Source organism: Tetrao urogallus, assembly GCF_951394365.1.
Source record: "Tetrao urogallus genome assembly, chromosome: 1".
Lineage (NCBI taxonomy): Eukaryota > Metazoa > Chordata > Aves > Galliformes > Phasianidae > Tetrao > Tetrao urogallus.
Window position 1 is genome coordinate 163,627,394 of NC_136813.1, and position 20,305 is coordinate 163,647,698.

Sequence of the window (20,305 nt, forward strand, 5' to 3'; positions counted from 1 at the left end):
TCCGTACACGTCCCGTTTCCTTCTCCCTATTCCCGAATTTATCTTTTCCCTCCGCCCGGACGGTGTCACGTCGAGATGGGAAGGAGGTGGTATTCCGGCCCGGGCAGGCGAAAATAAAGCGGGGCGGCAGCACGGGAGCGCCCCGAGGGTCCCCCTCTGGCCGCCCCTCGCCGCCCCCGGTCAGCACGGCTCCGTGGGGTGAGGCGGCGCCGCCCTCGGCCCGGCCCGGCCCGGTGGGGGCGGTGGGCGGCTCCCGCGGCCGCGGATAAACGGGAGCCCCTCCTGCCGGCTCCGCGTCCCCGCCGGACGGCGGCAAGGAGAGCGACGTTCCCGCGGGAACCGGGGAGAGGCTGCGGTTCGCGGCCGAGGGGCTGCGCCTGGCGGCGGGGCGGGAGCTGCGGGGCTCGGGCACCGCCTCCCGGTAGCGGCGGCCGCTCTCGCAGGGCGGCGGGAGCCCGGTCATTGTCTGCCCGGCGGCTCGGGGCTGCGCTGCCCGCCCGGCCCCCCGCCCTCGCCTTTGTGTGCGCCCGGCGTGATGCGCGCTGCGGGGCGGCGGGGGGTCCGCTCCTCCCGGTGAGAGGCGGGGAGGCGTCCAGCCTCTGCCCCGGAGGTTTTTCACCCGCAGCAGCCGGAGGAGGGGGACTATGGACTGAGCGCATCGCTGTACCATGGAGTCCGGCTTCGGCTTAGGCACGCTTTGCCTTCTTCTCTGCCTGGGGCCAGGTAGGCGGCGGCCGGGCGGCGGCGGGCGGTGCGGGATTCGGCCGCCGCCGGGTCCCGGCGGAAAGTTGCGGAGGCGACGGGAGGGTTAACGGCACTCTCTGGGTCAGTCGTAGGCTTCGGCGTAGACCCCTCGTTGCAGATCGACGTGTTGTCCGAGCTGGGGCTGCCGGGCTCCGCGGCGGGCGTGCGCCAGGTGCTGGGGCTGCACAACGGGAGCAAAGCTTTCCTCTTCCAAGGTACGGCCCCGCGGCTCTGGTGCACCGCTCCCCTCCTGCCGGTCCTCTGCTCCATACCCCCAGCCCCGCTTTCCTTCCTTTTCTCTGTATCTTTCCTTTTTTATTTTTCCTTTTTTTTTTTTTTTCTTTCCCCCCCCTTCCTTTAACTGGGAGACGCTTAATTAAAGTACAGCAGGAACGGGGATGGCAGATGGCTTGTTTTGTGAGTCGTGGGGTGCAGCGATGAATAATGGCACCACCCACTCTTCTGCTTTACTTGGGAAGCGCTAAACATCCCCCAGTTCCAGCGCAGGCAGCGCTCCCTGAAAGTTTCACGCGAATCGAGCAAAATGCTGAGCTGGAAGTGCCCCGGAGGAGAGAGGCAGATGGCTGGAAATAAAAACTGCAGCTTCACCAGGGCCAAGTGGCCCCTGTGAGCATCAGTGCTGTACACATCGTGGGAAACAAAGGCTGAGTTTGGGCTTCTTGTAGTGCTTGTGGTTATTCTTTCTTCTGTTGGGAATAGAAATAATGAGGTGCTCTTGTTCCAGCATTCAAAATATGGTTAGGAGGTTTCTTCCAAATACTTATGCTTCCCTATATTGTAATGCGCATAGGTCTGGGAAGTAATTCTCAGTGAAAACAGGATTTATTGGCAGAGGTTATGATACCTACACTCATTCATTTTCAGTGTCCACTTTAATAATGTACTGATGCCTTAAATGAAGCTGGAGTCAAGAATGTTTTCAGGAAAAATCTCCATCTTCACGGGGGGAAAAAAAAGCCTAAAAATAGCCTCTAGGAACAAGTTTCCTCTATGAAAGATGATGAAATGCTCATGAGAAACATGGCTAAAGAAGAGCAAGGAGCACAGCTCCTGGTAGAGCAGGAGCAATCCCTGCATCAGCTGTAGTTTTAAAGCAGAGGGACTTGGTGTTGGCTCCTGGCATCACATCAGCTCATCAGCACTCATCTGCAACAATTCCTGGTGCAACAGGCAAGAGGCTGCTCCCCCTATAGAAGAGTTATAATTAAGGGGAGATAAGATCTGGAAAGGAAATTTCTTTTTCATGTTTGCATTAATGAGGTAATTTATCAGAAGCTAATAGTTGCCAAAGGCTTTCTTTTCTTTTTCTTTCTTTCGAGGCTTTCTGTAGCCGTGTCCTTCCGTGCGCAGCCAGTGTGTGTCACTGTGGACACGAATGTGGAGGTGCGTGGCTGTGCGTTCGCCAGCACCCGCATAAGCTGCTGTTACGAACGTCAGCAGTGGGCTTGCAGCTTCGGAACTGCCTTCTGTGAGAGGTGGCTGCTCAGCACGGCGATGCATTTGTGTGGTGTGTGCTGCCCATCCTAAAAGAGCCCTAATTTTTAGGGTACTGTAGGGAAGTTGAGGGCCCCTCATTCTATAGTGGGGGAACCAAAGCTCCCGATGACTTTAGCCTAGATATTATTAGAGCAGTGTAAGAGGAACTCTTCTTGTTGTGTGTTATTCCAACATTAGGACAAAATCACTGTTGGTTACTGAAGATTTTTAATAAGCTTTTTCTTCTTTTTTTTTCTTTTAAGTATGAGTGTATGCAGTAGGTTGCCAATTTAGTTGTGGCAAAAGCAGGCAAGAGTTTAAGTTTTCACACAAACCCCTTCTTTCCCTGAGAGGAATCAGGAGGTAAAGTGGACAAAACCTTGAGGTCTGATGGTGGCTGAAGGTACTCAGCATCCTTCAGTGCCCTGCAGGACTGAATAGAGTTCTGTTACTGCACTGGACTCTGATATCCTTATACAAAGCAGAGCCCAAACAAGGCAGGTAGATGTTCTTTTTTCTGACTTGCCTATAGAAATACAGATTTTGCCCTACTCCAACAGACCACTGGTCCATGTAGTCGTTTTTGTTCTGCTCTTGGAGCTGACGCTGTAGGAGCATTGCTGCAATGCTCACCTCTTAACATATGTATTTGTGGTGTGTGAACTGGAAATATGTTCTTGTTGACTTCATATTTATTTTTGCCTGTTTTTTTTTTTTTTTTTCATATTCCAGCTAAAGCTTTGATAACCCAAATGATCTTGGGGGGGGAGAGGGGGGGGAGAACCAAACAGGTGATACAGAGTTAGTTCATGGATGGATAATTTTAAGCTTTGACTTGTGTGTGTGTGTTTTTTTTTTTTTTTTTTTTTTTTTTTCTTTTGGTTTCTTTCTGTGGAAGACAGGTCTCTTCTTGTACAACATACATGTTAGCCTTTTTGATAGAGCATGTTCTTAACTGTTATAAAGCTTTACCTATATACTTAACACATGCTGGAAGCCTAAATGCTGCTCTTTATTTTAGAAAGATTACAGAAGTGGCAGGCTGTGTTGTCAACAGGTAACTCAAAGATGCACAATGGGGATTTGCACGTTGTGAAGTTATCTAAGTGCCTGATGCTACTTGGTTGTATTGGCAGCACCAGAATGCAGTTATAATCTGCATAGCAGTGGGTATTTGATTTTATTTTTCTGTAGGAAAGTGATTTACAAAGTAATTGTATCTTCCCATAAGCTGCACTGGAACATTTTACAATTATGAATAGAAAGCAGGAGGAAGTCTTCCAAAACGTTATTGTTGTTAGGTATGAACATCTGCCAGCACTTCCTAGCCAACAGCAGATATTATGATGTCAAAGTATGTTGAGAGGAAAATGATTGCTCTTCCGGTCAGAGCACAGAAGTCAAATCTATACCATCACCTCCTCTGGTGATGACTGTTTCTGCAAGCCAGTGAAATTCTCAATACCTTGGTTTTTGCTTTGAGGAATTGGGATGGCATTCAGGATAAAGCCCAAATCAAAGGAGTGGGTAAAATGTATTTGAAGAAGGCTTTGAATTTCTTTTTGAGGATTACTAATTGTTAGTCTTTCCTTATAAATATATTACATTAATACAATTTGAGGTGATAGGTGGAGATGAATGTGAATGTTGCCATTTTTCCATTCAAATACAAAGTTCATACTGCTGTAAGAGCCCTCATTGCATATTCAAGTCTTGCATGCACACTTGAAGAGGTGCAGGCATCAGCAGCAAAGGGTTTTGGATGTGTCAGACATGTTTGGCCTTGGTGTTGTCTGGCTTGAGCATCGGTGTGACCTCCAGCACGTGCCAAGTCTCAGTGACACTGAGTGCTACAACTTGCAATAGGAAATAGTGCTATCAGATGTGAGAATCTAACTATGGGCAGGTACCTAGGTCTCCTTCTGGCTCTCTGCTTTGTGAATTTCCCTTCTCTCTTTAGACTCTGTGTTGTTATGATGTTTTGGCAATGCTTCTGGTCCACTGGAACCAGCTGGTTTACAGTTGAGAGTCAATACTATACATTGGACTCTTGTTGTCTCATGTAGTACTGGGTAGAAAAAGACATCTTTCTACCACCACCACCAGGAGCAGCAGAAGGTAGAGAAGGTACACAGTAAATCAAGTGAAAATAGGCACAAAAAGTGAAAATGGGAGCAAAGCAATGTATGAAGAGAATATATGCACATCAAAGGTGTATGTGCTGCTCAGAGAAGCGTGGGCAGAACAGTGCAGTCAGATGGTTACAAGCACAGGAACATTTATTTAAGGAAAATGTAAAAAGGGCATGATGGTCATGAAAATCTGGGAGCTTGCGTATCTGAATGTGGATACCGAATGTGTAGCTCAGAAATCATTCAAAAGATGTGATTTTTCTTTACTGGTCAGGTTATAGAACTATTGATGCAGTTACAAGCACTGTTTAGATATTTCTGATGAGGAGGGACAGTCCTAGAGGCAACATACTGTGGATTATAATGTGCTTTAAAACACTGAAAGAATGATTTAATCTGTCAGAGTGGTGCATGGAAGGACTCAGTGCTGCTGGTGTTTGAACTGGGTCTTGCTGGTACAAGCAGCTGATGAAGTGAGAAGTGCAACACTAAAATGCACCTCCTCATGGTGTAAATGATTTTAGATATTGCTGCATGACTCAATCATTAGCCCACTCTGTGAAAATGACAGCAAGACATTATTGTTAGGTATAAATATGCCTTCTGTATTTCTGGAAATATCACTGTGTTCTGGCCTGTAATACCATCTCTGAACGTTGCTAAATGAAAGAGCTAAAAATAAAGCTTTAAAGCAAGATGTCAGTAAACTTTCTCTCATTATAGAAATAGGGTTGGGGTTAGCTATGCACTTCACACACTTTTTTTCCTTGCCACCTGTCGTTGAAAACATGGACAGATGCTCTTTTCTGGTTCCAGCTGAGCCTACTGAAAATATTACTGTTCCCAGCTGCTTTCTGCTGCCCAGGAGCCAGAGGTTACTGTCCCCACAACTTTCCCTATGCGAGAGATCATATGAGCATCCCCTAATCTGCTGATGGCAGAGTCAGCCATCTTCAGCAGCTAGCCTGGCTGGCTACAGTGACATGGATTAGATTCCCCTGCAAAACCCTGTCTCCAGCTGTCCCAGAGACCTGAATCATCTCCCAGAGGAGCCTGAACAGAGCTGGGGGAGGGAGTGCTTCTGCTGGCAGCTGGCACTGCTCACTGCAGTGAGTACCTGCCTGCAGCTCTCCTGTCTTAGAGCAATCTGGTTTCTTTCCCAGAATCATTGAACCCTCGAAATGTGGGACCTCCAGATGAGGATTATCTGTAGATAATTAAAATTCCCAGCATGTCTTGAAGAGACAAAGAAAGCCCCTCAGCACTTAGTTTTGGTTACAGCTGAGATAATACATTTTCATTTTAGTAAGTGGTGGAGTTTCTTTCAATATCTGATGTAAGCAATTACTCTCTGACAACTCAGTAGCCAGAGAGATACAGCTGTGTTTCGGTGTAGCTGGAACAACAGGATATGCTGTCCCACTGCTGCCCTCTGTCCCCTTCCACCTTTTGCATGTGCCCAAGTCACCTCTGCAGCTCTTTGCTGCTGTGCAAGCAGTAACTATTGTGGCTGGCACCACCAAGGCTGTGGTCAACTGTGCTGTGAGGTTGGGATGGGTGTCATGGAGGGAGCCCTGGAAAGCTGGGCTGCTAATGTGGGAGCTGCAGAGTAGGAGCTGCAGCTGGAAGGCACTCCCTTTATCTGGAGGGAAGAGCTGAATGCTTACCATCCTCCTGCTTCCATTAGCACTGTTAGTAAGGAGGTAATCAAGTTAAGCTATCAGTTTGATCTTCCAGGTTCCCTAGTGCCGTGTCCACACAGAACTATCATCTACCTATCCACTTCTTAACCATATGCATTCTTAACTGCTGAATAATCATCAATATGTCTACTGTCATTGCAAGTTAAATAGTGCCAAGCTGGCTTCTCTGTGAAATATAATGTGGAAGTTTCTGGAAGAACAAGGTGTCAGCAGTGTTGACTTATGACTGATGCTTGTAATGTTAGTACAGCATACGACAGGGCTGAGAAATGGGGTGTGAATGGGGACCTGCTACGCTGCAGATTCAGGTTTCTGGAGAAAAGCTTGCAGTTAGTCATTAGTGCATGGCCAATATAAAATTACATTGAGTGACTGATAACTTGACCTGTAGCACTTAAGGACTGTAACTGTCTTAAGGCTGAAAGTTGAAAGCAAATAATATTGCTGAGAATGCATATCAGGCATATGAAGCGTTGTGAAGACCTAATTGTAGAGCAGTAAAGCTATTTTAACTATGGCTGTAGAAGTGATTGCATTCTACTAGATGTGATTTCAACTGTTGGAGAAGATACTTTACATAAAACTTTCTTTTCCCTTTGTATTCTTTGTTTTTCTACAGTGAGTTTTTGGGGGAGAAGGGAAATGGGCAGAATAGGCAGAAACTAAATATTCTCTCTATAGCCTTTTTTTTTTTTTTTTTTTTTTTCTCCTCTCTTGGATGTACTTGTGCCATGTGTTTTTATGTGGACTCTGGGCACCTTTTGGTCTGTTAAGTTCTGAAGAGTATGGGTTGTGGAAGAAGCTACAGCCGACACACAGTTGCTGATGAGAGCTCTGTGCCTTACCTGCCCAGGTTCCTTGGGGTATTATGCTAAGCAGTAGGATTTCCACAATGTTGCAAGGGCTTACTGGGATGGTTAAAGCTTCCCCCCTCCTGCTACTTCAGCTTTTGCAGGGAGATGAGTGCACATATTTATCTATGCATTTGACAAAGCATTTGATTCCTGTTGGAGGAACGTTTGATTTACTTTGTATGTTCTCATGGGCTTCTTTGTTGACCTGCTGTTCTTCACAGTCAGGTTGCTTCTAATACGTGCAACCTGTTGAAGCCTGTGGGGCTGCTGTTTTCTACTGGGACAATACCAATTGTCTAAAACTTTGCCTTTTCTATGACAGTTTTTTTACTGAGGTTAATTCAAGTAAATGTGCTTTGTTTTGATGTTTGGTATCACTCCAAACAATTCATACTCATTAATAACAGGTAGAGGCTGCATGTTTTTACATTTACAGTCAGACTGCTTCTAATGTATCACAAGTCCAATCCCCATGCTGTGGCTGGTGTTATCCTAGGGCTCAGCTCTCTGCGCTTGAAAGCTGAACATGGTGTGAAGGGGCCATGACATGGAATAATGAGTTCTTGCTGCCCTTATGTAACTGCTTTTACTGTGATGTAGTTCTGTAGTCAAGAATAAGGCCCAACACCAGCTAGGTTGATTTCTTTTAATGTTTTTTGCTTCCCCTCCCACCCATAATTGCAGCACTGTTCTTTAGTGAGGTTTCAGAGAAGCATTTCCCATACGTTTCAGCACATAGATCACTCTCAATGTCTGTATCTTCTCATTTTCACACAACCGTTGTGAGACTTTTGCTTGTGAGACTTGGGAATTAGGTTTCCTACATTCCCTCTATTGCTTGTGTTCATCTAGCTTATGTTCTCTGGAGTATGTGGATGCTGCCTTGGAAAAATATCTCCATGATTGGTTAACTTCACTGCATCTTTGGGGAGGCATCGAAAGTGAGCTCGTAAGTTATTTAAAACCAGTGGATGAGAGCAAAGATTATATAGAGCAGCCATGGGAAGCTGCACTTCCATGTAGTCATTCTTCAGTTCCTGAATTTTGCCATGATTTGCCATGTGCCAGGGTGCAGATCCCCAGAGCAGATGTGTTCTCTCACCTTAACTTCCAAAGCAGATCTGAGCAGGAGTGAGTGAAGAATAAGGGGATGAATTATTATTTTTCACTACTTTTTTTTTCTGTCAATCTGTTTTGGCATAACCTCTGTCTCAATATTTTAGCAATTTGGGGTGGAAAAAAATGTAGCCATTTTCAGCATGCAAGAATTGTATACTTTTTGTTTTGTTTTGTTTTCACTATTTGCTATGTTAAGCAATTCTTTGTTTTTCTCTTCTTGGTGCATACTTTATTTTGGTGTGTGTGATCCTTGTGACTTCAGGGAAAAATGAGGGTGTGGGAAACTGGGTTGTGCCGTCTTGTCTTGGCAGCACTACAGGCTTGGGGCAGAGTGGCTGGAGGACTGTGTGGAAGAAATGGACCTGGGTGTGCTGGTCAATGCTCAGGTAAACAGGGGTCTGTAGTACAAGTCTTATGGGGAATGGCTGAGAGAACTGGAGCTGTATAGACTGGAGGAGGCTTAGGGGAGATCTTACTGCTCTCTACAGTTCCCTGAAAAGAGGTAATGGCAAGGTGGGGGTTGAGATCTTCTCCCAGGTAACATCAATAGGATAAGAGGGAATGGGTTCAATTTATGTGGAGGTTCAGGTTGGATATTAGTAAAAAATTCTTTTCAGAAACAGCGATCAGGCATTGGAATGGGCTGCCCAGGGAGATGGTGGAGTCATTGTCCCTGCAGGTGTTCAAGAAATGTGTAGATGTGGTACTAAGGGTTGTGGTTTAGTGGGGAAATATTTGTGGCAGGTAGACAGTTGGACTAGATAATGGAGGTCTTTTCAAACCTTGGTGGTTCTATGACTCTGCGGTCTTGGGAGATGTCACTCCCATCTCTGCATGCTGGAAGGTGCTAAAGCAAGGAGCTTGGTATGAGGGATGAGCAGACTGAAAGAGAATTCTGAAGACAATATTCAAAAGGGTTTCAGCTGATTAACATGTTTGCAGCAGCAACAACAACACTGCTACAATAGACTGTAATGTTTCCAAAGGAGCCATTACAATCAATATTGCTAGTGATCCATAACTGAGAACTCTTTTAGTGGAATTTAAGTGGCAATTTCCCTCTCTAAAAATGCAGAGAGAGTGTAGTGAGAAAAAAGACCTCTACTTTTGGAGTTGTTCACTTTGTTAGTGTAATGTTTAGACTGTTTTGTCAGTGTAAATGCCTGTGTAAGGATAATTAGACAATGGTAACATCCGTAATGTTTATTCTGTGAAGAGTCACAGAAAGGAGAGATCTACCAGCCTCAGTTCCATGGCTGGAAGTCTGACAGTCTCTCTCCAAATACAGTTGCATAACAATCCAGAGAGATTCTGAAGAATCTTTTGCGCTTATAGGTCAATAATCTGTGTTTTAAAGACTCCTTAAACATGTACTGCTGTGTAGGGCCAAAGCTGTCCCAAAGGAACTCAGATTTCCTGTCATTCTGGCTCGTATCCCTTGTAACTGAACCCTGCTTTTTTCAACACGCACTCAAGGTGGAATAAACTTGAGGGAATACATCTGGACCTGTTCAGCAATACTTTTTTCAAGAATTTCTGCATACACTGTTAGTGTTTCGTATATAAGGAGAGCATATGCCAGTAAGAGAGCTTGGTTTATTTCTGTTTTAAAAAAACAAAAACAAAACAAAACAAAAAAAACACTGAGATTGTCTGGGATATTGTATTCACTCCGGGCTTCTTTTTTTTTAAAAAAAAAAAAAAAAAAAAAAAAAATCAATGAATTGAGGGAGTGATGAGAACAACAGAAAACCTGATTATGCAGTGAAAAGGGCTGGCTTACAAAAGAAGACTTTGAAAAAACTGAATGTGTAGTGCTTGTCTGAGCAGTGACAAAAGTGTTATATGATAAGTGTCTGATATTAGAAAATTCTCTGAGGTTTAGAATGAAGGAATTATTTAGTATTCAAAAAAGTAGAGTTAAGAGTAATATGATATTATAAGTAGGGGGGATTTCAGTTAAAAGGAGACCTTCACAGTGAACTAATTTAGATTCTGGAATAGCTACTGAAAAGAGGTGGTGGAAATGCATATTCTTGATTTTGTAGAAGATTGTTTTAGATGAAAATGTCTAGGGAGTATTATCTGTGTAGTAGTCATTGTGTGACTTCCAGTTGGTAAGTCAAGGATGGAGTGGATTACCTCATATGTTTATCTAAACTCTGGAAATCTGGGGCTTTGGTGGAGTTGTTCTAGCACAGGAAGAGATTTCCAAAGACTCAGTACAGCATCTGACACCTAATTGTCGTTAAAATCAATCTGGTGTCTTTGATTTCTCCCTCAAACTGCACTTGAGCATATTTTAGTGGTATTTGGTTGAAACAAACAAAGAGTGAGGAAGTCAGGATTTGGAAGCATTTGTAATTTTCACCCAAGCAAGTTAATAAACTATGCAGGTGTTGTAAAATCTGTAGCTAATTCACTGGGGCTAGCAGATGCATTCACAGAAGCATGGATTACATTAATACCTGGTTTAAAAGGAAATTTATTGCAGGAGAATCTGAACTCTGAGCCTCTTCAGCTTCCTGGGAACTCTGGGAGCTGTAGCTTGAATCCCTTATGTACTTTCTGTTTGCCTGCCTTGCTCATAACTGAGCTATGTGTGTGGTATTTCTTGGCATCCCCAGTTCAAATTCCCTCTAACCTTTCCTTTACCTGGCATGAAAACAGGCGTTAGGAAAGTGGTGATTTTTCTGAGAATGCCAGGAAGACTGAAGGTCTGGTGCTCTTCTCTTCCCCTCAACTACACCCTCTCCCAGCTGGTGTTTCCCCCTTGTTCCTGCTGGAACCCAAATTATCTTCTGTCCACTGTCTTCCCTTCCCATCTGCTGCTGTTTGCTCAGGCCACTGCCAGAGACCTGTGGCTAGCAACAGCATTGTTGGATGTCTCTGGCATGCTTCAGATACAATTTTTTTTTACTGCTGGTGGCTTCATTCCCTCTGCCTGCCAAGCTGTGCTGGCCTTGTTGATGAGATGAAGGTTCAGGTTTTCTGGAAATCTTGAAGTTGGTGGCTGTTGACCATTCTTGTGTCAGAATTCAGTCTTCTGTGCAGATCACATCATTGTGGTGGTTTGGAAAAAGATGGATCTCACATTAATGCTTTCGTAAGCTTACCGTTGCCTTGTATGGAAATAATTCAGCCATAATGCTTAGAAGTTCAGTGAGCCAAAGGCAGTCAACCCAAAAGAGAGTGTGAAAACAATTATACCCCAGAAAGCCAGACGTAGAGGATGAGAGCTCCCAACCATAGCAAAGAGTGATAAACTATTAGATTCTTCATACAGAAGAAAGCTAACGTCATCTAGGGCACCTGCAAACTCTTGGGGTTGGACTAGATGATCTGAGGAGGTCCCTTCCAACCTAAAAGATTCTGTGAAATGTTGGGTGCCATGTTGGGAGCAGCAAAGGGGTCACAAGAAAGGAGTTTTTGAGTCAAAATGACTGAACCAGGGACTATGGGTAGGTCTTGTTGACCACAGTGAGGATTGAGTGAGGCAGAGTTGTAGTGTGTTTCTCAGAGGATGCAGGAGCATTTACACCAAACAATGATCCTAATTCAGGTGTGCCCCAGGTGTTGGCCAAGTTCACCACTGGAGTATGATATATTTGAGAAGCCTGAGTTGTCATATATTCTGGGAGGAGGGGAGGTCTTGTAATTTGGATTGATCTATGTCCAGCATCATCCGCTTGTGTGGTTTATTACTGATGTTGTACTTTATTTTCAATTCATTTGGCTTTGCTTATCTTTGGTAATCTGCTTTTTTCATTTGGGAAAGGCTAACAGCCCTGCTTCTTCCTCCTCTCCACCCCGTGACATCACTTGCATAACTTTTCAATTTCTGCCCATGCAATATGGCTAAGGACTGGAAGTAAATGCAGTCTTTTAGCAGTTCTCATGTGTCATGCCCTTATTACTGTACCAATGGGGCTGGAAGATGATGCATTATATTCTTGTGCTCTTCAGCTTGTGTCCCAGTGTTAACAGCATCACCTGGTGTGATATTTTTGTTTGTTGTTAGGTCATTTTGACACAGTGTGCTCATACAACAGCATGCAGCCAAACATAACTAGGTGCATATGCCACAGATGGCAGAAGCAAGGAAAATAAGACAGGTTTCATTTCCTTTACAGGTTTCAAGGTGTTCTCAAAACTTCTAGAAAGCTGCTTTGTGCCTAAAGGGGTGTGAATGTGTGCACATATATATACACATGTCTATTTATAAAGCTATACTAGCTGCTGCCTTTTAAATGTAGCTGGAACCTGCTTTAAATTGAGGAAGCAGACAGAAATCCCACTCTGCACTACTTCTGTGTTCTTGTTCAAACATGATAGGTTTTATAGTGGTATGGGACCTAAAAATCCTAAACAGTATCTTTGTAACTAGCAGCATCTGGTATTAACTACAGGGCAGTAAATACTGAGTCTTCAGAATTTAAAGATGAATTGATAGTAATAGTGGAATACGAAGTAGGGAAAAGTAGTAATTAAAGAAACTATTGCAGCTTATAATTGATAACCCAGAAACTATAAATCACTAGAAAGCATTGCAATAATAAATACCCGTCGCAATGCATAATGTGCAGCACACATTTTAATTTTCCTATGGGTAGGATTTCCATGATGAGCAGAAGTCATCTTTTATCTTTGTCACATTGTTATCATGTAATAGGTCCCCACTGAATAGCACTCTCTCTTGGTGATAGTGCCTTGCATGATGACATAGTTACAATGAAGGAGATAGTATTTCTCATAAGCGAGGGAACAGTGGTTTTCTGTATCATATATGCATTTAAAAATTCCTTATAATACTCTTGTATGGCAACCCCCCCCCGTGCTGATGCACACCACTCATATTCCTTTCAGAAATGTTCAGGAGTGCACACTGATGTTTTCTCTGTCAGTTTGGTGGAAGGTGTTTCAGTAAAAAAAAAAAAAAAAAAAAAAAAAAAAAAAAAATTCACAGTGGGGTTTCTATTGTTTGTTAAGCAAATCAGCAGTTTTAGTCTGCTGCTAAGAATATAGACTTGTTATCTGGAGCACTAGTAATGTAAGGTCCAGGTTTTCCTACATGTTGATTTTTCACCCTTTTTCATCCTTTACTGTTAGAAATATCTATTGTAGATCCTTTCACTAGAACTTGTCTGTATTTATTTCCTTATTTACCTATTTACATTTTGCCTACTGAGTATAATAATCAGAAACTCTCAAACACAGACCCTACGTATTTTTGGAAGAGTCCACCTGACTCTTACACTGACTGTATAGCTGGGCTGCTTTGCCTCATAGTAAATTGCTCCCACTTCTCATCCTGGTTAAAATTCCTTCTTTGCCAAGAAACCACAGCCAAAGGCAGGGTGAGAGACATCTAACTGTTAATGTACTAGCATTGTGGTCTGGCAAATTAAGTCCTAGATCAAAAGAGAACTTTGGTATCTCGTCGTGGTGTTCAAACAGATTTTTATAGTGGCTGAATTTTTAAATTCAGTGGCTGGATTTCTGTCTTTGTTTTGGGAGGATCTGCTAACCAAGCAAAGATGCTGTTGTTGTTTACACTGTGCTATTGGCACACTGAAGCTCATTGCCATTTAAACATTTTCTGACTTATATCTAGGGGAGAAATCCTCCTGAGCAGCTGCACTATTAATTCCACAACTTCAGAGTAGCAGCTGGACTCTGCTTGTGTAGTAGGTGGCTGGGGTTGAAAGAAGGATCCATCCTCCCCATTCTGCAACTAGACATGGGTGTACTACAAAGAACTGTTTAATAGCCCATATTCCAAGATCATCTCAGGGGTTTGGTGACATTTGAAAAAGCTTGACTGTACCTCAGTAGGTAGCACTGAACAATTTTTTTTAGACACCTAAGGATGCAAAGGAGACTATTTTAGCAAGGGAAGTCAGTGGTCAGGCTATGGGATAGTAAGCTCAGCATTATAGAAAGATTCAGCTCAATGTGGCTTTCCTTGTTTTCTACAAATGACCAGTGAGTAAGCTCAGAGGCTTCACCCAGCTGCTAGTATAAGCACTCTCAAACAAGAATTGAATAGTCTCTTTCGCCATATGATTCTAGACAGAAACAGATTTTTGGTGGTATTGTTGTCAACTTCCAGTGAATGCACAGTATATTGTAGCCACTGTTTGCCCCAGATAGTCTTGTATTTACAAAATCTTTCCTGAAGAGACATCCAAGAGACATCCATATCAGGAGCTGGCAGGAATGACTGAGATCTGGTGGTCCATTCCATCGTATCAGGTAGAATGCTTTTCCCCATATTTAATAATATGTTCAGTTTTCATTGCATTTTGTGTAGTTAACGTAGTAACGTAGTTAACAAGCGAATAACAACAAACAAAAACAATAAAACAAAACCAAAATAAGCTTAACAAACCAAGCAAATATTGCCTGGGGGCTTTGACCATAGGGAAAAAATTACGAACAAAGCTCTTTGGATGAAATCATGGTTACTTGCGTAAGGGAACAACTCCCGATTACACAGGCAAGTTAGGTGCTTGACAATGATGTGGTTATTTGGGATCAGGAACATTGCAGTTGCGTTCAAGCACATACGTCCAGGCTCTAAGTACCTTCCTCCCTATCTCATCCCAGAGTACCTTTGTGTTCTCAGCAGTGGCAAAAAGGCTTTAGTCACACAAGTATGTAGCTTGTAGGTGAGCTAGAGTTTTGGCCAAAAGTGGTGTGAATAACACTTATTGAGGATATCAGTATGAACAGCCAATACAAGTGGGGAAAAACCATATGCGTTCAGAAACATATCCTATTCTCCTACATCAGTCTGTTGTGACTTGTGAGTCTTGGCATGTGTACTATAGGTCTGCCTATTTGAAGCTGGAGGGAAGCCCTTGCTGGGTGACTTACCAAAGATGTGGTTGACATTCTGAATAGAGAAAATTGCAAAGCAAAGGCAATTGGGCCCTTTCCAAATGCTCCAAGAATAAGCTGTGACATTTCTCCCCTTGTTTTTATCTCAGCTTCAACTGAGTTTTTGTGTCAATTGTTTAGCTTCATTTTAAGTGCATTTTCCCTTCTGCTTTTCTCCTTCCCATCGTTTGCAGTTCTTCCTGCCTACATTTTTGTAGAGCTGTCTCTGTAATGGAGAGGAGAAGGGAGACATGTTGATGGTGATAACTGCAGTGGTGTCTAAATTACACAAGTAGATGCAGTCTGTAAGGAATCCCAAATCCTGATCATTCAGGATCATTTTACCAATCAGGGATATTTTCTGGACTCCTTCATTCATGAGTTCTATACATACCTGGTTGGATTCTGACATACAGCTAGACCATAATTATAGTGTTCATCAGAACTTGCAAACATGGAAGTGCCATGCACTCGCTTTGGAGGAATGAGCAAGTGTGTAGGAAAACAGTGTTGATCCTAGGGTTTTTTTCTGGTCCAAATGATTCTGTGATAAGTCTTTCAAAATGGTTTATCATCTGGTATCTTACTGGCAGTTCAAAGAGTCAGGTACAGATGCACATAACATGAGGGCTGCTCCGGAAATAATGCCTCCTATTTTATTGTATTGGCCCATGATGTCAGAGGCAGATATCGGTGGTATGGCAGTAACGGAACTTTCCCACCAACATTCTGTTACAATTTGTTGCCGCGTGACAGATGGCAGCAGAAGGGCAGTCTGACAAAATGATGTCTGACATGGAAGTGCGCATGAAGCAAAGGTGTGGAATTGCATCAATTGACATTCATTGATGATTGCTGAATGTTAATGGAGATCAAACAGTGGATGTGAGCATAGCAAGGTGGTGTGTAGTGAGTTTCTGCAATAGTGACAGTGATGTGAAAGACAAGTCACATTCCAGATGCCCTTGTACAGCTGGCACACCACAAAATGATGTGACAGCTTATCTGTGCAAATTGGCAGATTAGGACCAGAGAACTGTGTATAGGGCTGAATATTGTCTTCAGTGTATTGGAAACAATGGTAGAAGTGCTGAAATATCATGAAGTTTGGTCCAGATGTGTCCCATGAATGCTCACACAGAAACAGAAAGAACACGATATACAAGTTGTTCAGAACTTATTGAATCAATATGAGGCTGAAGGGACAGTTTCCTGGATTGCATCATAACTGGTGATGAGGTGTGGTGTCACCCCTATGAACTGGAGTCATAACAGCTGTCTCTGCAGTGGCAATGTGTGAATTCCCCATCAAAAAAAGTTCAGGACACAGCCCTCAGTGGATGAAGTGACAGCTATGTTGTGATGCTGACAAAGATGAAGGCTCAAACTTCCAGAGTTAGATCAGAGAGGAGAGTGACCTTTCTCTTGCAGCGCAATAACTCCGGTTTGAGGACCATGGAACACACTGCCAATCTTGTCTGGGCTGTTCCACCACACCCACTGTATAGTCCGGTTTTGGTGCCTTTTGACTGCCATCTGTTTGGGCCAAGGAAAGAGAACTGTGTGGGCAGCAACAACACCATCCTAGCAGCTGTGAAACAGTGGGTCAGCTCTGCTGGTGCAGATTCTTGTGAGCACAGCATGCAGGCTCTTATCATCACTGGTGAAAATGCAGAGCTAATGGTGGTGACAATGTTGAAAAGTAGCATTTTGTAGCTGAGAATTTGCTCTATCAGATAATGTCATTGTGCTCTTTGTATCTGTTGTAGATCACTCCAACAGTAATGCCTCCTATTTATTTCCATTGAAGCTACATGTGTATGTATACACACAAAAGCTAAACTAATCAATGCTCCCACAAAATTCTCCAAACTGTATTACACTATTGTGGTGTTTTGGCCTAATAAACATTGTTCTACTTCCTTCTGTATTCTGTTTTCACTATAGTCATTGTAACAGGAATGCAGCTCATGAATTTGCATACCCTGTGCTCCACTTAAAAACCCATTGTACCCTTTCAACCTTGTAAAGATTCTACTTTGGGACTGGCTTCCCATTCTGCCTCATTTGCTGAGAGTAGCTTAGCCTGCATTGGTTACTTAAGTAAAGGAAAAATGTAAGGTAAACAGTATGAGATATTGTTGCCCTTTGTAAGCTGTGTGAAATCCCCAGCTGAGAAAAAGATTACCCAAAAATTTTAATAAAGAGAAGTGTTACAATGTGAATTTATACTTGTGATGCTGATCTTAACTTGTGTAGGAAAATGAAACAAAATTGAGCTAGCTTTTTTATGTTTTTGAGAGTGTTCATAGCCTGAAGCACTTCTGCATTTTCTCGCAAACAAGTGGAATTAAATTTGGGTAGTTCAGCAAACCTACGGTCAGATGTAGAATTGATTTATAGATGCTGCTATTAAAAGCTGATTATGTGTACACAAAACAAACTGTGGAGCTCCATTAATTAAAAAGCTTCATTCAAAGGCTCTTCTATAGGAGTTTGTTTTATAATTAACTCATCCTGTATGTTTAGCTTTAGATGCACTTCAGAAACTGAAGAGCCTATGCTTTGCTAAGACAAGCTATCCATTCCATTTAATAACTGTTTGTTTTAATGTGAACTGGAAAGCATCTGTAATGGCTTGTTTTAAACCATATTTGAATGTAGTTTCTACCGTGCAGTTTGATAGGATGCTGATGTATGCTGTATGATGATTGTATGGAAGTTTTCTTGTTTACCTTCAGTAACTTGTTCCTGGTTGTTTCCAGCACATTTTTTTAGATAATGGGGAAAGCTGGGTTAGTGGTAGCTGGATCAGTTCCTGAGATGGTTCTCCATGTGTTTGCATGAATGCAACTGTAAGCAGGAATTAAAGTAAATCAATTATTTAAGTAATTAAAAGATTCCATCTCTTTCTGCTGTACCAGTTTAGACTGATGAGTAGTGCCTTTGGACCCGTAGAGTAAGTACTGTTAAAAGTTAGACTGTCTTGGATATACTGTGGTAACTGACACCCCACGAACATGACTGTGATAACAATGTCTACACTTAACACCATTAGGAAACCCTTCTGTGGTTTTGGTGTTTGCAAAAGCTCTGAGTGCAGTCATATGAGAGAAGGAAATTTGTCCTAAATGTGACTGCGTGATTGTTGCTGCAAACTCAGAGCAAAGGCAGTCTGAATGCCTGAGTTTCTTCAGGTCCTCCAGCCAGTGGTTCTTTTCATGGAGTGTTAAATTGCTTTGCAGTGTCAGATGTTAAAGAACTTGCCAGCTGATCACCTCCCAGCTGGCTGTTCTGAAGATCAACCATCTCCTACTGTTTGTTTGCATCCTTGCTAGTATTGTAAACTCTCCTCAATTATTGCATGCAAACCTAGCTAAATTAACTCTAGTTAATCCTCAGGTGATCAGTTCTGCTGAATTTGTAAATCATTATTATTGCCTACCACGGTATGTGAATGTCGCATATTCATCCTTCCTGCCTTGCAGTCTATTGTGTTCTTTTCAATATTTTTGTTAACTTGCATGCTTCAAATCAGCTATGCGTGTCACCACGTAAGTATTATTATTCCTTCTAAAGGCATTTTCATGCTATAACTTTCAAATAGACCGAGGAGTGCAAGGACTGTTTTGAGATTAGATTTTTGTCTATTACATTTCACTCACTCTTCTAGAAATTAAAAACAGAGTGTTAACAACATAGGTTGTTATGCTGTGGTCGAACCAAACAAATGACATATTCTAGAAAAGCAAAAATGATGTAACTAGAGAAATATTTCTCATTCACATGAATAGTTCTCTCCATATTTTTACACTCTAACGTCAAAACGTTTAGGCCATTGTTTTTGTGTATTAAAAATGCTCATAGCGTGAGATTTTTATGCAACTGTCAAGAAACCACAAATTATTGCCTGATATGCACCAGTTTGATTTTCCAAGCTATTACGGAAGAAGTCCAGCTCCCGAAAAGTATTTCCCTTCAGACTTAAAATGATTAGTAGAAGCCGAATGTCAAGACCAATTTTGAGTTTGTATTTATTGAGCGCAGTTGGTGATCTATCAAGCAAATACCACTAGTGTTCAAAGGTAATTGAAATGAGAGATTTGCACTGTTGCATTGGTGTAAAAAGATAGTTCAAGGACCTTTCAGTGGTCTTTTTTCAAGAAATCCACCTGGTGCCTGCACTGGGCAAAAGATGCTGTACTTATCAGAGAAGCAATAATGCAAAATTTGCAAGCTGTTGCTGTGCTAAGTGTGAACTGACCTATGTGCACTGGGGGGCTGTGTGTTTGGGCAGGTAATGTGGCAATAATCTTAACAGATAGGCTTCCAGTCTGATCTACTCAGGTCTTAATGTTTTTGTCTGTTTTTGAGGGTAATCTCAAGCCACAGTGAGAGAGTATAGAATACCCAGTTATGGTTTTATGTATGGAAAACTCCCATCCAGCCTACTGATAGGGTAATTATTCACAGGGCTGAAAGAGTAGACCTCGCAAAAGATTCCTTTCTTGCTAGTGCACAGGGAGCTCTACTTTTCCCGTGTCTCTCAGAGTAGCAGTGAGGGATGGGAGAACTGCAGGCTGCTTCATGTAATTGCTAGGGTTTGTTTCCTGCCTACAGCACAGACCATCTGTAACAAAATGCATTCCCAGTAAGTCCAGTTAAAATGAAATGTTTGTGAGGAAGATAATAATTTGTGTGCAGATGGAATTGGCCTCACATAATGGAAGTTGTACTGTACATATACTTTCTTTCATCTGTTGCTGATGAGAATATCATTTGGATTTGGTAGAAATTAATATTATTAATATTTTTTTCTAATGTAACGCTTGTGAATTTTATTTTTGTTAAGCAAGCGTAGTCTATGTATTCTCTACTTTCAGCACAAAGCATTTATGACTGCTGGTAGGGTATGATACAAGTTAAAAGTAGGAATGATGCAGAGGGATAAAACAGTTTAACTGGGGCACAGACATCCTGGCAGGATTCAGAACAGTGCAGGTAATCCAACATCTTTGGAAGGAGTTCTGCATTGCTCATCTTCCTTCATACTGCCACCTCATTGTCTTGAGGAAATCAGGTGGAGACAAGAGGAGTAGAGAGAGAATAGTTAGGGAATTCTCTACAGTTGTGCTATTTCATGCAATTCTGATGTTTTCTTTTTTTGTCTTGCTTGACTTTTTTTCCCCCAACCCTCTTCACTTCTCCTATTCCTATCTCCCTGTCTTCCCATGATAATCTCATTTGATGGGTATACCTACTATTGCCATGGTAAGCTGTAAACATTGTGTCCAATTCCAGTACATACCCACAGAAATTAATAGTATCTATTCAGTGCCTTTATATACTTCTATGTGCTCACTTTCTAAATTAG

General features: G+C 42.5%; 1 protein-coding gene across 1 annotated transcript in view; it reads left to right on the forward strand.

Annotated features, from left to right (window-relative positions):
• Positions 1-668: 668 nt before the first annotated feature.
• Positions 669-20,305, forward strand: part of NELL2 (neural EGFL like 2) — a gene marked incomplete at both ends in the record, with an annotated part of 141,942 nt that continues 122,305 nt past the window's right edge. The window contains 2 exons of the mRNA XM_079548740.1: positions 669-723; positions 831-959. Coding sequence (XP_079404866.1) covers positions 669-723; positions 831-959 — 184 coding nt within the window. The remainder of the gene's footprint in view (positions 724-830; positions 960-20,305) is intronic.